The 16,204-nt window shown below is 45.7% G+C and overlaps 1 protein-coding gene across 4 annotated transcripts in view; it reads right to left on the bottom strand.

Annotated features, from left to right (window-relative positions):
* The window catches only part of LOC125351788 (kalirin-like), a 100,988-nt gene extending 89,043 nt beyond the window's left edge, over positions 1-11,945 (bottom strand). For all 4 annotated transcript variants that reach the window (XM_048346796.1, XM_048346793.1, XM_048346797.1 and 1 more), the window contains exon 1: positions 11,861-11,945. In XM_048346796.1, coding sequence (XP_048202753.1) covers positions 11,861-11,945 — 85 coding nt within the window. The remainder of the gene's footprint in view (positions 1-11,860) is intronic.
* Positions 11,946-16,204: the final 4,259 nt, after the last annotated feature.

Genomic DNA, 16,204 nt, shown 5'->3' with positions numbered 1-16,204 from the left:
CATTGATACAGAAAAGGCAGCCACCTACATAAAGAGTAAATTCAGACACTCAACAAGAACTGAAATCAACATATCACAATGTATAGATTGTAATTCATGAACCTGGGACCAGTGACTTTGGAATAAGAGACAAAGGTGAGCACACAACTCTGGCATAATGCTTGGCAGGAAGCCATGGTAATTACAAATCCAGATGAGTTATAGCACTGATAATTTGTAGTGGGAGGAATCTGAGAGGGTCCAAAGGACCCAGCCAAGTTAGGACAAAGTCCAACAGTCATTTGGGATGACTAGACTCCTCTTCTTTACCAGGGCTAGTCTAGGCCTCTGGGGAGCCTTTCTCACCTTCTCTCTCTTCTACCTCCCACACAAACACATACCCTGAGAACATCCAGCTCTGGTTTTGTTCTTGCAGTACTTGGCTTGCACCGCTGGCAGAAGGGTCACGGTTAAATTTAGACCTGACTACCACCCTGGGACTGAGCAGGGACAGTGGCTGTGTGAGGAGACCCATGGCTGTGCTGGTGTTTGGCTGATAACAATCTCAAAGTTAAAATAAGAGGTTAGAATTTCCAAACCAGAGCACAAAGAAAAAGTAGAAAGGCTGGAAAAAAAACCTTAAAAGATAGTTGAGGTCTGCTTTGAAGCAGAACCTCAGTGAATGAACAGAATTCTCTTTGGTTTCTATCTGGAACTGGACAAAGTTACAGAGGTGACTGAGAACAATACCCTACATGTCACAGAAGCAGACCTACAACCTGCCCACAGAGAAGTGCTCAGACTCAGTAGACACCTGTCATGGGGTCATTTTTAGTGGTGTGTGGCGGCAAAAGGTAGAGCACGAGTGGAGTATTGGGCCAAGGTGAGTGACAGAGAATGGGAATTGGGGCCTTTTAATTCAGAACTCAGGATCAAGATATCTAGGAAGGTTATGAGATAGCTTCACAGGGACTCTGGCAGTAATGTGGAAAGGTCTCAGTAATGGTCTCATGTACAGAGTACAGGTGCCTCAGGTGTTTATGGAGTCATTTCTTTTCTTTATGAAATGGGCCTCTCCAGGGATACCCAGGTTGGTCTCAAATTCCTGAGCTCAGGCAATCCTTGTAGCTTAACCTCCCAAGTGGTGCTGTACCTAGCTCACCTGAGTTCCTGACACAAACTAGCTTCATGCATGGGGCTAAAAACTATAAACTCACACACAAAGCCATCAGGCTTCCTCATATTTTACTGTATAATTTAATAAAAACCTTTTAGAAAGACTCTACATTTTGTCCATATTATAAACAGTGCCCACTTTGGGGCCAGAAAAGTAGTCGTAACAAGACTCTTGTACTTCCTCAGATAGGTCCCTATTGCTCAAACAAAATCCCCCTTTCTCCCCTCTCTCCACTATATATTCTCACTGTCTTGTTTTTTTTCTTTGAGAGCACTATTGAGTGTGTGTGTGTGTGTGTGTGTGTGTGTATAAGAGAGAGAAAGAGAGAGACAGACAGACACAGAGACAGAGTGAGTCTCAATTTATGGCTGCACGTACACTGTATATTTATGAGGGCAAAGCCTCGTTCCATTTTGATTTCTGATTATGTCCTACTCCATAGAGAAGGCACCGATATCTAAAAGTCAGGAGCACTGTAGCAGCAGAGGATCTTGCTGGACCCCTGTGATCTTAATGAGATTCTAATACATTGGTTATTGGGACTTTTAGGTACTCATCCATAACAGGAATCCCACTCTTTTCTAGTACTTGCCACATACCTCATCTAAACCTGGCATAAACCCCATGAACAGATTTCATGATGATCTCTGTTTTTCAGATGAGGAAACTAAGGCAAAGAGTTTATGTGCTTTGCACATGGTCACACAGAGAAGTAGCAGAGCTGGATTCATATTCACTCAGGCTGTTCTTGGAAAAAAAGCAAGCTCCAAGCTCTTCATCATCATGATCTGTTGCCTCATAATCCAGAACCACCACAAAATATAGTTACATATTTTTATACCTTGCATATCAGTATGCAGACTAAAAATCAAAAGCATTCATTTATTATACTCTCAGGCAGGGTATTTTTGCATGTAAAAAGAATTAAGTTAATTCAGAAAGTATAAACAGAAGTAAACAGTCTGAGAGACAAGAAATTCCTAGTCCCAGAAGATGTTTCTCATAAATCCTCCCCAAACAAAGAACAGTGTCTTCCTTTCAAAGGGTGTGAAACTGAGGGTAACTGGGTAACTGGCAACAAATGAGTCTTCAAATTCTAGATATCCTTTGATTCAGAACATGTTCCTAGGATACAGGGTAAGACAACTATCAGAAAGGCTGTTACAATACAGACTAGAGCAAAAATTAGAAGCAATCTGGAATAGGAGGTTGATTAAAGAAAAACAAATTATTTACTTATGAAGGAATGTGTATCCAATGGGATGCTGATGAACTGGCCCTCTAAATGGAACAAATGCCCTGACCTATAGTGTCTGGTGACTTCCATGGCCTAAAACTACACCATGGTCCATTCTCAGCTTACAACAGTTTTCAAAGCCCTGAGGTTTGAACAAGTCTTCTCCGAGATGAGCTGGCTCCCATTTACTACTGAATGTATTTACAGTGAGACTGTTTCCTGCGTTAAAGGAAGAGAGTTTGTAGCATTACTATATCATATTTCTGAGAAAAAAATAATCAGAGAGGGGAAAAAGGACTGAAATAATATCTGTAAAATGTTAAAAATAGTTATCTCTAGGTAATGGAGTTGTATCTTCATTTACCTTATACTTAAAAATTCTTCCTATTTATGTATGATTTTGCTAGACAGAAAAGTAAATATAGATTCTCTTTCCTAGTTATAACAATTTAATAACCTACTTACCTATTGAGGCTTGCCTCAAAGAAAAGGAAAAGAACAATTCTCATACCTGCTTTGTGAGATAGACTGCACAATTAGCACGTACTGTATGACTAAGAAGAGAGGTATAAACCTTCCACTGTAGCCGTGCTTCAATATCCTGAGGAACAAGTCTACTGTTCCATGGTAGGGTGTAAACCCTACCATGCAGAAAGGAAAGGTGGGGAGTGGAGACTCAGAAGCCCCAGACCAAGAAGCAATCTGTGTGCATCATCTGATCCTGGGAAGGTCTATGTTCTTCTCAGTCATGACTCTTCCCTCACACCTCCTCATCAAACACCTCCATACTAAACTCATATCAACACTTACCAAGTCCAAGTCTTGTCTTCAGTGAATCACTTGGTAGCCATCAACAATACCCTGAAGGAACCAGGTGCTGGTGGCTGACGCCTGTAATCCTAACTATTCAGGAGGCTGAGGTCTGAGGATCAGTTTGAAGCCAGCTTAGGCACGAAAGCTAGTGAGATTCTTATCTCCAATTAACTACCAAAAAGTCAGAAGTAGAACTCTGGCTTCAGTGGTAGAGCATTCTAGCCTTGAGTACAAAAGCTCAGATACAGTGCTCAGGTCCTGAGTTCAAAGCCCCAGGCCCAGCACACACACACACACACACACACACACACACACACACACACACACACACACACACACAGAGAAATACCCTAGAGGACTGTTGATATTGCTAAACCAGAATACTTGTTTAGCATGTACATGGCCCTGGGTTCCAGCCCTCGCACTGGAAACTATAACAACTACAAAACAACTTGGAATGCACTAATACAGACTTTCAGAAGAAGAAGAACAAGCATGTTCTAAAGCAATAGGTAAAATATGAAATCATTTATGTAAAAAGTGGTAAACACATAGAAGACAACATAGTCACTGGTTATGTAAGTGCTTGCCTCTAGGTGGTTAGATTATGTTACTATCATTTTTTGTTTGCCTAAGGAGTCTAATTTTTAACTCTCTGTGTGTGTGTTTTGCTTTTAAGAATAGTGAGAAAAGGAAATAGAGGCAGCATAATCTTGAGTGAGGGGGAAAAATGCACCCACCTCCTTTACCACATGCTCAGGAAGGAAGTCATAGATGGTTCTCAAGTGCTCATCCTCCTTCCACCCATCCCCCACCCAGGGGTGGGAGAAAGTGACTGGCAACTGGGCCTTACAACGACTTCTCAAAACAAGAATTCCCCCGGGAAGCAGTGGCCTTCCTTCAGATACAGAAGGATTTTTCTCCCTGGAGCTGGGGGAAGGGAAAGCGAGGAGGTGAAGAGTAGAGAGAGAAGATGGAGAAAGAAAAAGTGCAAGCCAAAAAGAAAGAGAAGCCTGAGAGGAAATCTCAAGTCAGTAGCAATAAGCTGATGGTCTCCATGCTTGGGGAAGCACATGTGGACAAGGTTGCTAGGTTGAACATGTGTGTGGTCCTGGGCCTGTGCTATGCATGTTCACCATGGGCCCAGGTGAACACTGTAAACTACCCCTAGGCATCCAGCAGGTGTGAGACAGGGATGCAAGATCTGTGGCAGATGCTTGTTTTCATGGTGGTATGAATTTGCTTTTAGATAGGGGAAGATTAATTCCTCTTTATTCACAGCAGCAACAGGAAGGTTCTAACAGGAAGAGGGGGAGAGGTTGAAATTGTCTTGAGATCCTGTTGTATGCCAGGATGGTGAGATTGACCCCCCACCCTACTGCCTCAGGCCCATACAGACACCAGGCAGGACCCTCAATATGGGAACCAGCTTTGATATGCAGGCAGGACATCTCACCTAGGCCCAGTTGTAAACAGTCCTTTGTGGGCCAAACAGAAAAGCCCCAACTTCCTAGACCTAGTGGCCCTTTCAGTAAGCTACCTCCTTGCTCAGACCCCATCTAAGCCTGGTCCCAAATTCACCCCCTACCACAACCTCCAATCCTGTGGGAAGGTCTGTGCTGTTCCTCAATAAACAGTCCTCGCCTGTTGATGATTGAGTCCGGCCTATTCCTTTTCCGTTCTCTTCCATTTTCCCAACACCAACCACCTGGACAAGGCAGATGGAAACAGCGATGGTTTCCCTGGCAGCACAACTTCCTCTCAACTTGACAGTTTCCTCACTGCAAGTGACAAAGAAGGTGAGAGGAATGTGGTGCAACCTGTTCAAAAACCCTGGTCTTTGCTCTTTGACCTGGCAAAAGCCACTTGGCAGACACCTGGTTGCCTCTCTGGTGGAATCAGGGTTCCCCTCCTTCCAGGAAGCATGACACGGCAAGCAGTGCCAATCTCAAGAAATGGAAAGGTATGCCCCATTAGTCACTGAATAGACCAGGCAGGGAGCCAAGCTGCCCTTGTCCTCGTCTTTGTGGGAAAAAAAGACTTTAGCCAAACTTCGGCAAAACATCCAGATCTCTGACAGGGATAATTCAGGGGAGGGAGATTTTACCCAGACAAAACAACTTGATGAAGAACCATCAAAGCCTTGCACATAAAGAATGCACACTAAGCTGGCTGCAGGTGGGTCACACCTGTAATCCTAGCTACTCAAGAGGCTGAGATCTGAGGACCATGTTCAAAACCAGCCCAGGCAGAAAAGGCTGTGAGACTCTTATTAACCACTAGAAAACTGGAAGTGGCGCTACGTATGACTCAAGTGGTAGAGCGTGTCTTGAGCTGAAGAACTTGGGGACAATGTCCAGGCCCAAAGTTCAAGCCCTCATGACCAAAAAAAAAAAAAAGAATTGCACACTAAGTGTTAACTACACATGCCCAGTTCCCTAAGCAGATTGCTGGTTAAGGTCAAGGGGGAGGTAAGAAAAGAATTGGCTTTTGTTTCCCTTTGCATATAATTCAGGTTCTCAAGATCTTCAGAAATGATGTAGCTGGCAGGGGGTATATCTAGGTGGTCGAACACTTGCTCAGCTCTATTTTCCAACTTTTTTTTTTTTTTTTTTGCAATACTGGGGACTGAATTGAGGGTTTGATGCTTGATAGGCAAGCACTATACCACCTGATCCATATCTCCAGCTGTTGGTTATCTTTTGGGTAGGGTCTCTTTTTGTCCCAGCTTGTCTGGGCTGCAGTCCTATTTGTGCTTCCCTGGGGGTGATAGGAAATGCTAGGGATGGCTGGCACATGGCACTATGCTCAGTCGTGCACCCCCTCACCCTCACAGTTGGAATAACAGGCACTTAAGCACCACATCTTCCTGTTGGTTGAGATGGAGTCTCATAAACTTTTTGCCCAGAGTGGCCTCAAATCGAGCTCTCTGCCTCCAAAGTAGCTTGATCTACCAATCTCAGCATATTTTCAGATTCTTATACTTTCTGTTTCCTCACAGAAGAAGGAACTTGGGGACATGCCATTCTTGCCAGTCTCCCATTTGATCTTCTTTTATGGTATGCAAGGATTATGATAATAGCAGTGATGTGTGTGTATGTGTTTGCTTGTACATATGTGTGTATCATTGGCTTTTTTTTACAAAAAGGAAATGGATTCTGGGCACCAGTGGCTCATGCCTGTAATATTAGCTACTCAGGAGACTGAGATCTGAGGATTGTGGTTCAAAGCCAGCCTGGGCAGAAAAGTCCCTGTGAGATTCCAATTAACTATTCAAAACCTGGAAGTGGTACTGTGGCTCAAGTGGTAGAGTGTTAGCCTTGAGCACAAAGAGGCTCAGGGCTAGTGCCCAGGCCCTGAGTACAAGCCCCACAACCGACCAAAAAAAAAAAAAAAAAAAAAAAAGGAAATGGCAAACTTTCTTCTATTCCAGTGACAAGTTCACAATGAGGCACAACACTGACAGCAGTTGGAGCCCAGACCATTAACTTACCAATATTACCACCCAGAGGACCCACAAAGAATTAGTTAGCTGAGAGTCTCTGGGGAATGGGGGTCTAAGTCTAGAATTACTGTTATCATTAATAGCAGCACTTTTTAAATGCACTTTATGTGCCTGGCTAAACCTTTTATAGATATTACCTTAACTAATCCTCCTGGCAGGCCAGGGGAGTAAGCACCATTATGATCTCCATCCTCTCTTAGGCTGGGCTGGCACACAGTCAGCTCATAAACATTTGTCAAATGAATGAAAACATTATGTGCTGCATAAAAACCAGGGACAGTCAAAGATGGAATGATAGGAATGCATTTCATGGATTCATTTCCACCTGACAGGGCACACATCAACAGCAGGGACAAGCCAGGTAAGGTGACCACATGACTGTGGTACTAGCTACTTGAAGAGGCAGGAGAATGGTTTGAGCCTTGGGGGTTCTAGGACAGCCTGGGCAGTACAGAGACCCTGTTTGTTTAAAAGAAAAATAGATCAAAAAGGAGAGTAGGCAGGTAACATAACCACCTCCTAAGAGCAACAAATAATTCCACTGTCAAGTCTACAGCTTCTGCTTGGGAATAGTCTCTGCCCTTTGCAGTAGAGCTAGCTCTGCCTTTGTGAAGAGATGCTACATGCTACACACTACAATGGAGTTGAGGACTTGATTCTAGTTTTCACTCATGAGTAATGGCTGGGCCTTGTTTTCCTCCTTTAGAAAAGAAGGATATGATGAAAGAATCCCAAGGTTACTTCTGGTCTAATTCCCAGCAGTACTTTCGGCTTGAGAAACCCCTTCTACTAAGGTTTCAGACCCACACCTTTTCTGGTCCCATTTTTATTAGGTGATACAATACCCTAACCAGCAGTCAACACTGTTATACAGACAATAACTGGATAACACTCCTTACTAGTTAGGAGAGGCAGATCTGGGAAGACAGCATAGGATGTGGTTGCTTGTATGTGTTTAATGTGTGGTACTTCTCCCTAGATTAGGGTATATTCTTGGGAGGGAGGCAAAGAAAGGTGGAGAGAGCTACTGGTAAAACAATACATGCCAACCGTTGGGAACTGGCTTAGTGGTAGAGTGCTTGCCTCACATGCACAAAGCCCTGGGTTCAATTCCTCAGTACCACATAAACAGAAAAGGCCAGAAGTGGCACTGTGGCTCAAGTGGCAGAGTGCTAGCCTTGAGCAAAAGAAGCTCAAGGACAGTTCAGACTGGCAAAACAAAACAAAACAAAACAAAACAAAAAACCCCAAATACATGCCAAATGGCCAATTAAGGAGTATTATTATTTGTTACTACTACGGTCAAGGTACTCCTCAGAAGATTAGGAAATAAAAACAAAAAGGCTTGCATCTAGGTATCAAGGATTTTGTCCTGTAGGTATTTTGTCCCTTAGTTCAAGTATGCAGCAGTATTACAAGGCACCTCTTCAAGGTTACCAACACCTTTCTGAAAGTACATAATGTCTTGGTTTCACACATTAAATTTAGTTTATAAAATGAGATGTATTGATAAAACTTCACATCAAGCCATAAGGCTCCTAGTTAGATAAAGGTAAAGAAGAAATCAGTTACAGATGAGGAAGATTTTAGGGGCTCTGTGCTCCGCCCCCAGTCTTGTCAGCACTCTCTTTCAGTTATAGTCAAGAAAGCAACCAACCATCCCTGCTGTGAAAGGACCATGATCACATGATTCCAGCACCTTCCCTGGTAAAGTGATTCAGCTTAGCCAAGCCACCCGCCCCTTTCTCCATTCCCTGAGTTGCTCAGACTAGTGAACTCTCTCAGTGTAAATGCGTAAATGCAGAAACACGAGGGCACATCGGTAGAGCAATAAACAAGAATAAATGAATCCCATGCACATAGTGGAAAAGAAGAAGGTGGGCAGGAAAGACTTCCACATTTCCAAAGATAATTACAAGTTGACAAAGAAAAATAGCAAGTTGACTTGAAGGGTTCTAAAACTGGTCAGAAAACATCTAGACTCTATGATCTAAGAAATCACCCATTCCAACAAGACTTATAACTTAGCAACTCACAAGTGATTTGAAAATAGTTTTTGTCACTCTGAAAGAAGCTTTTTTTGTTTTTAACTTTAAGATAACTAGTCTCCAGAACTGCCTCACTTCTTCAGGCTTGAAGGACAGTTTGAGAAGCCAAAGCAGTCTCCATACTCCCCAAAGAGTGTGATGGCAATGATTTATCTTCCTCCAGACACAAGCAGGCTACTATCTATCACACTTTAGCTTGTTTTCCCACTTTTAAAGAGGCAGTTGTAAAAGTATTTGTCTTCTGTCTTCCTTCTCACCTACTCTCTATTTACTTTCTACTCTTATTTTTCAGGTTTCTCCTCCTTCAACACCCATTTCAAGACAGACTATCTTTTCTTAAACCCTTTTACTATTCGCAAATTCAACAGAACCAAAAAAGAAAAGAAAGCCACCTTTGCAAATCAAAAAACAAGCTGGACTGTATTATACAGTTTTCCACCAGACGTAATATTTACAGGCTGCAAAGGTACTGCCCCTGAATCTTTGACAATCTCAGTGATAACATTATAGCCAATTAGGATTCTCCAGAGAAATTCCAGCATGGATCCTTTAGCTTTGAATGCAAAATAACCAGATAGCCAGGCACTGTGACCTGTAATCCCAGTTACAACAGAGCAGACATATCAGACAAATCCAAGACTCTTATCTCCAATTAGCTAGCAAAAGACTGTGGCTCAAGCATTAGGAGTGTCACCCTTGAGTGAAAAAGCCAAAGGGGAGAGCAAGGCCTTGAGTTCAAGACCCAGTACTGGCAACCCCCCTCTCCTCAGGAGAACATTCTGTTTCTTGGTTTCTTTACTTTTATGCTTCTCCAGGTTTTAGGAAGGTGTTCCTTTATATCCAGACAGGACAAAAGACTGGAGGCCAAGCAACCGGGATTCACAGCAGAGGTCTCTGACCCATAGCTTGGAAGGAAACTACTCAGGCAATATAGAAGAAAGCCAACTTCCCTCAGGCACAGGTATAGAGACCAAACAACTAGCTGCTTTTATTTAAAGCCCTTGAGTGAGGAGACTGCCTCTCAATTGTATGTCTGAAAGACCAGAGAAACTGGTTTTACTGAAGGGAGGCTGAGGGCTCCCTGTTGGGAACACCTTCAGCTCTGGTCACCTCCAAGACTTCCCCGCAACCCTCTCTGCAGCTGGCCCAAGCTCTAACCACATAGAGTGCTCTGGGCAAAGCAGAGCAGAGCAGATACCAGACCTGATCTTCAGAAAATGGCTGCCCTCAGGCTGAGGGGTGAGCCTCATTTCTTTTTCTGCTAGATCTGGACTGCAGGGGAACCCAATGAGCACCCTCACAGCTCAGACATTATCACTCTGCCAGCCCCCCCTCTACTTATGTCAGCCTTGAGCCCCAGATTTCCATATTCACCCTTTTTACCTAAAGAAGAGTAAGGAGCAAGGCTAGGAGAAAATAGAGCCTTGTAACCCTTTGATTTTCCCTTTAAACTGCTCTCACTGTCCAGCCTCCTATCTTCATCAGCGGGTCCACGATCTATTGCAGCTCTGATCCAGCAATCATCCCCTTCTCAGGAGCCCCAGTCCTGCCACAGAGCCGGCAGCCATCATGTTCCTGGTCCCCAGGTGACACTGACTCCCCACTGCTCCTCCAACAGCTGGAGACTGTGGGATGGCCAGTGCAATCCACAAATGCTGGGCCTTGGAGACCCTGGGACCATTACCCTGTAGGGAATGGGGCTGCTGCTTGTGTACTGAAAGAGGACAGCTGCAAGGGCTTGGGAAAGTGAAGCCCAAACCCCCACATTTTTGCCTGGACCGGAAATGGGATCCAGAAAAAAAAAATTCTGCTTGGAAACCCTTCATTCAAGGCAGCACAGCCTTCAGAGCAAACCCACCCACTCAGATTCCCTGTGGCCATTTCCTGCTTCTTCTCCTCCTCTTTGACACTCCTTCAGTTCTCACAGCCAGGCTCCCAGTGTCCCAGCCACCTCCTTCTAAAGTGGGCCTGCGGGTAGCACAAACTTCTAGGATGTTCTAATGAATGAAAAGACAGAAAACTGAATACTGGGATTTATGAACCATAACGATATGGGACAAGATGGGTGAGATTAATTAGTCTTTGTAACCCTAAGTCTGCTCAGCAGGGGGGATGTGCCAGGGTTATGTCATGTTGTGGGGCTTAGAGAATGGTGAAGGGTCACTGAGCAGAAGTTGCATCAGGATTCTGCATAGATGCTGTGGTGGAGACCTGGTGTGGAGACAGACATCCCAGAGGTGAAACTTTGTAAAAAAAAAAAAAAAAAAAAAAAAAAAAGGGCGAACGTCCAGAAGGAGGCTCTGTTCTCACTTCCAAGCACACAGAAACCTGCCCTCTCGCCTGGCTCCCCGCTGAAGTGGTAAAGTGACATCAACGGAGTTTCTTTCTCAGAAGCCACACTATCCATCCGCCTTCCTCGGAGCTCCAGATCCTTTTCACCCTACGGGTTTGCAGGCTGCTTTGGGGAAACTGGTTACTTCCTGCGAGTGTCGTCAACGACATTACAACGAGCAGAATAATTAAATACAGCCCTAATTGGGTACAAAGAGACTTCTCGGTTAATTAATGAGAACCGAGCACTCCCGCCCAGAGCTGCAAATCCACCCTGGCCCATGAACTCCCCAGCCGAGAAAAAGCCAGCTGCCAGTCCCCTAAGAAAATTGTCACTTGGCAAAAAATAGTTCCTAGTGTGGACACAAGTGTCATACACATTCCTATAGGCAGGAATCACACCGGAGTCCCGGCTGAGGTCCATACGTGAAGGAGCCTCGCCGTGAGCCCCAGCCACACTCAGCCCACGACCCTCTGCACACCCTCCGCCCTTGCACCTCACCCCACCCCACTCCCAGCAGGCTGGCACCCCGACATCCGATGGCGCGAGGAAGTAAATGCGTCCCCAAACTGCAGATCCGAAAGTCAACAGCTCCCCTGAGACAGAGACATCGCGCGCGCGCGTTCTGCTTCCCGGGAGAACTGCCACCAAGGCGGCTCACCATGCGCCCTCTCCCCACCGCACCTCTTCCTCCCAGGGGGGCCCCCAACAGCCTCCCCACCCCGCCCGACGGTCTCTCCGGAGGGGACCAGCGCCCATAGCCACTCACCTCTGCAAGGGAAGCAACAGCAGCACTTAGCCACGAGCCACCCCACAGAGGGACCTCGGGAGTACGCCCGCTCGCCGCCCTTCATGCTGCTGCGCGTCCCCAGCGCTCCCGCATGGTCCGCCCGGGCGGGCGCCAGCCGTGGCGGGGTGAGGTGAGCTCGAGCGAGCGAGCGGGCGAGCGCAGCGGAGAAAACTTCAGAGCGCCGCTGCTGCGGGAGCCAGCGCGCGCCAGTCCCCGCGTCGGCCACGGACCGACTTCCTCGCAGCTCCGGGCCACCTAGGGGAGGCGGGGAGGGCCCGGCGGCGGCGGCGGCGGCGGCGGGGGAGGGCCCACGGAGGGCGGAGTTCCAAGGTCCAGCTGTTTGCTAGGGACCCAGCCGCGCAGGACCTCCTTACGCAATGCTGCGTGTGGCTGTGCGCACCGGGGTAGGCGCTGGGAGTATGGTCACCCCGAGTCTCACCGCCCCCCTCCTCCCGCGCAGCCCCCTCCAGCACAAAACACTGGGCAACTTTACAGAGAGCTCACTAGCATCAGCTTCTGCTTCAAACATGCGGGGGTCAAAGAGGTGGAAAAGGAGCAGAGTTGGATGGTTCGAAAAGCTCAGTCACGTCTTTCTCCCTAACAGGTTTGCCCTTTCCTCACCGCCTCTCTATTAAAAATATCACACCCAACCCTTTTCTTTCCTTCCGTTTAAAGCTGACGACTAATCGTGATAACGGTGCCCCCTTTCTTTTATCAGCTTCCGGACCAGAGGGATGGGGGAAAGCAAAAGACCAAAGTTCAAAGTTAGGATGTTGCCACCCACAGACATTTGACCTTAACTAGTAATTTCACTTCTTTTCACTCTTTTGAAGGGGATTGGAGAGCTGAGGGAGACAGAGAGAGAGCGAGAGAGAGAGAGAGAGGGAGACAGAGAGACAGAGAGCACAAGATAATGATATTTTAATGACATCATCTGAGAAAGGAGGTGCTTTTCCCCAAAGCTGTATCTATCCCTGGAATTAACAAAAGAAAATGCATGCCTTTGGTTTTGATAAGCCTTTAATTTCAGAAAGTTAGGCTAAAAACATTTGGGCTATAGTGGTATCTTTATTTGTTTGTTTTTTCCCCAGAATTGAGGACCAAACTCCCGGCCTTGCGCGCGCCAGGCAGGCGCTCTTCCACTGAGCTAAGTCCCCAGCCCCTAGTGGTATCTTGAGATTGCTCTTAAATTCCACAATGGCTAAGTCTCATTCTTATTTATGATAGTTTGTCTTCAGAGATGCCAGGTGCCTAAATCCATTTTATACACATTAGGCTTTGTTCCTTCTGACCTGTAAGTCCATTTTATAGCTGAGCCCTATTCCTCACAAGAGCAAACCCCAAAGACTCCCTGGATTCTGCAGATATACTAGGCTAGGCAAGGGATTGCTGTGTTGGGCATGGCATAAAGCATTTGTGTGACTGCCCTTCTCCCTAATCCTCAACCTCAATCCCTGCCCTTGTCAGATCATACACACCAGACCATGACCTCAGCATCTGGCCTTTCCATCAATGGATGAATGTTCTGTTTCTTCCTTTAGGTGAGTTGTCTTCAGATTTAGGGCACAAGAGTTGTGGTTTTTTTTTTTTTTTTTTTTTTGCCAGTCCTGGGCCTTGAACTCAGGCCTGAGCACTGTCTCTGGCTTCCTTTTGCTCAAGGCAAGCACTCTGCCACTTGAGCCACAGTGCCACCTCTGGCCATTTTCTATATATGTGGTGCTGGGGAATTGAACCCAGGGATTCATGTATAGGAGGCAAACACTTTTGCCACTAGGCCATATTCCCAGCCCTGCACAAGACTTTTCTAGATCACATTTCCTCTAATGAAACCAGGCCAGAGACAGAATAGCAGCCCTGCCTCTACTTGGGTCTAGAGAGTCACACTTCTTTCTGTGCCAAGTATAGTACAAAACATAGCCAGTGGAGATTGTGAATTTGACTCCTGGTGAGCATGGAGGGAAGGCCCTGTGCCTCTCAGGCACACTCTACTGCCTCTTCTTCCACGGGGATTCTCCCCTCTAACTCCACTCAGAGATTTTGATTCTGAGCCAGAGCCATGGTTTTGAAATATGAATTCAGTTTTTGTATGAATAGAGGGCTGAGAACTACAAACATCCATTGGACTCAGTAGGAAGAATTCAGGAAGCACTCAGACATAATATCTTTGTTTTCTCCAACTCTAACATCTGATCCCTTGACCATTCTTCAGCTCATGTCTTTTTTTCCCTCCCTCCCTCTCTCCTTCTTTTCCTCCCTCCCTCCCTCCCTTCCTCCCTCCCTCCCTCTCTCCCTTCCTCTCTCTCTCTCTCCCTTCCTCCTGTCTTCTCTCTCTCCCTTCCATTTTTAAACATCTCATTACATTGTCCCAAATGGCCTTGAACTTCCTCCAAGTGTCCTCTGGTCTCAACTGGGGCTCTGGTTGCATGTCATTATGCCCAACATTCACTCCTATTATGTTCTTTGGTTGACAAGTGCATATTCCTTAATTTTCATCTTTGAGGTGTATATTTCTGACCTATGATCCACTAGATTGCTGACATCAGAATAATTCCAAACTTTTCTCCAAGTAACACAGTCCTGTCTTCCATTTGTGGCTGAAATTTATATAATTCTTGACAAGTCCTGACCATTTATTCAACAAGTAGCTGGTGTCAGAATATCTACTACCTGAAAGTCAGAATGTGAGTTATTATGGTAAATATAATGTAAACTGGGTCAAACACGTTCCCAAGGCAAAGATAAAAAGAATATGGTGAATTCTAGGAGACATAGTTGGCTCAGTTTTGGGTGGCAGATAGACAAGACAAAAGGAATCATAAATAGACCAGGATGGGGCACAAGGTAGAGGAACTGAGATCACAATTATCAGCAACTACAAATACTTGAGATTAGAAACAGAAAGAGCAATATGCACACTGTTCTTACATTTAATTTGAACCCCAAGTATATGTTTCTTCCACAACTGTGTAATGTCTACATGGGTAACTACTCTCAGGTAAGGTCCGGCTATGTAGCTCAGGTTGGCTTTGATCCTCCTACCTCAGCCTCATGAGTGCTAGGATTACTGCATCACACATCAGGCTCAACCACTACCCTGTAAATGTGTTTCTCTACACCATGCCTACCTGATACTTGCCTGTCTCTTCTGACTGTTCCACCCCCAGCAGTGTTAAGCCTCAGTTCATCTGAGGCTCAAGTTGGGGAGGGGAATATCAGTAAAGAGAGTGAGAAGATGCTGAGGATTCAGTGTGTCTGTCCGTCCCCTCCGCCCGCTCCCCCCCCCCGCCCCCCAAATGGTCTACAAGGACAGAGAGGTAGAGCTACTAGCAGAATATTAGGTTCCTAGAGACCTGTGCCAACCAGCCCCTGAGCTCACCTGAGCACAGGAAGAGAGAGCTATTTATCAAAGTGAAAGATAGCTATAGCTAGTGATGCTAAAAACAACCCACTCCAGGCTCTATTTTCCAAAAATGTTTACCTCTATGTAGGACAAAGTGTTCCCAAAAGAGAGCAAGAAGAAGTGCTAGTCTATCACTTTGACTGGGTTTCAATTTAGGCAGGCCTATGACTGTCCTGTCCATTACTAGGGATGGCATTTTAATTCTGCCTGTCAATTCCATCTCTCCCTCCCACAGGCAGAAGGAGCAGCTGCAGCTGCACGTGGCTTCCTGGGATCCAATGAAGAGGCTCTAATGCATTAAATGGAAAATGGATTTTATCTAGATGTAACTCTGGTCAGCTTCCTAAAGATTTCCAATGGTAGGAGGAATAGAAAGACATTGCTTATCCTCGTATTTCTGTCTTCAACCATTCCAAATAAATGAGGGTTGCTTAGCCCATGTGCTCTCAGAGCAGACTTTCCAGGAAAAAGGATTTTGAAGAACTCCTCCATCAGAGGGAAAGGTCTTTCCATCTTTAGGCTCTTCTGCCAAGGCTTCTGCCAGTTTCCTTGATAGGTCTTAGGGGATGGCCAACACACTGAGCCTGATCTTTCACACAGGCTCCCTTCAGGGTCCTCAGTGCATGGTCCTTCCTTCCTTCCATAAATACATACTGAGCATTTCTTCTGTGTCAGCCACTGTTCTAGATGCAGCAGTGATCAAAATGGGTAAGAAATCCTTGTGCTGTGGGGAGGAGCTTGAACAATACACATTAACAAATGCCAGAGGGTGATGAAGAAGAGGAAGCAAAGCATGAAGAAGATTGCAGTATGATGGAGAGGGTGGGAATAGGGAGACCCCTCTCTAGTCAGGTCACATCTGTGTAGACATGAAGGAAGTGGGGTACAAGTCATGCAGATATGTAAGGTTGGGAGAATCTGGG

This window comes from Perognathus longimembris, chromosome 5 (assembly GCF_023159225.1).
Source record: "Perognathus longimembris pacificus isolate PPM17 chromosome 5, ASM2315922v1, whole genome shotgun sequence".
NCBI lineage: Eukaryota > Metazoa > Chordata > Mammalia > Rodentia > Heteromyidae > Perognathus > Perognathus longimembris.
Note: the sequence above shows the minus strand (reverse complement) of the source record. Positions and strands in the feature narration are given on the sequence as shown.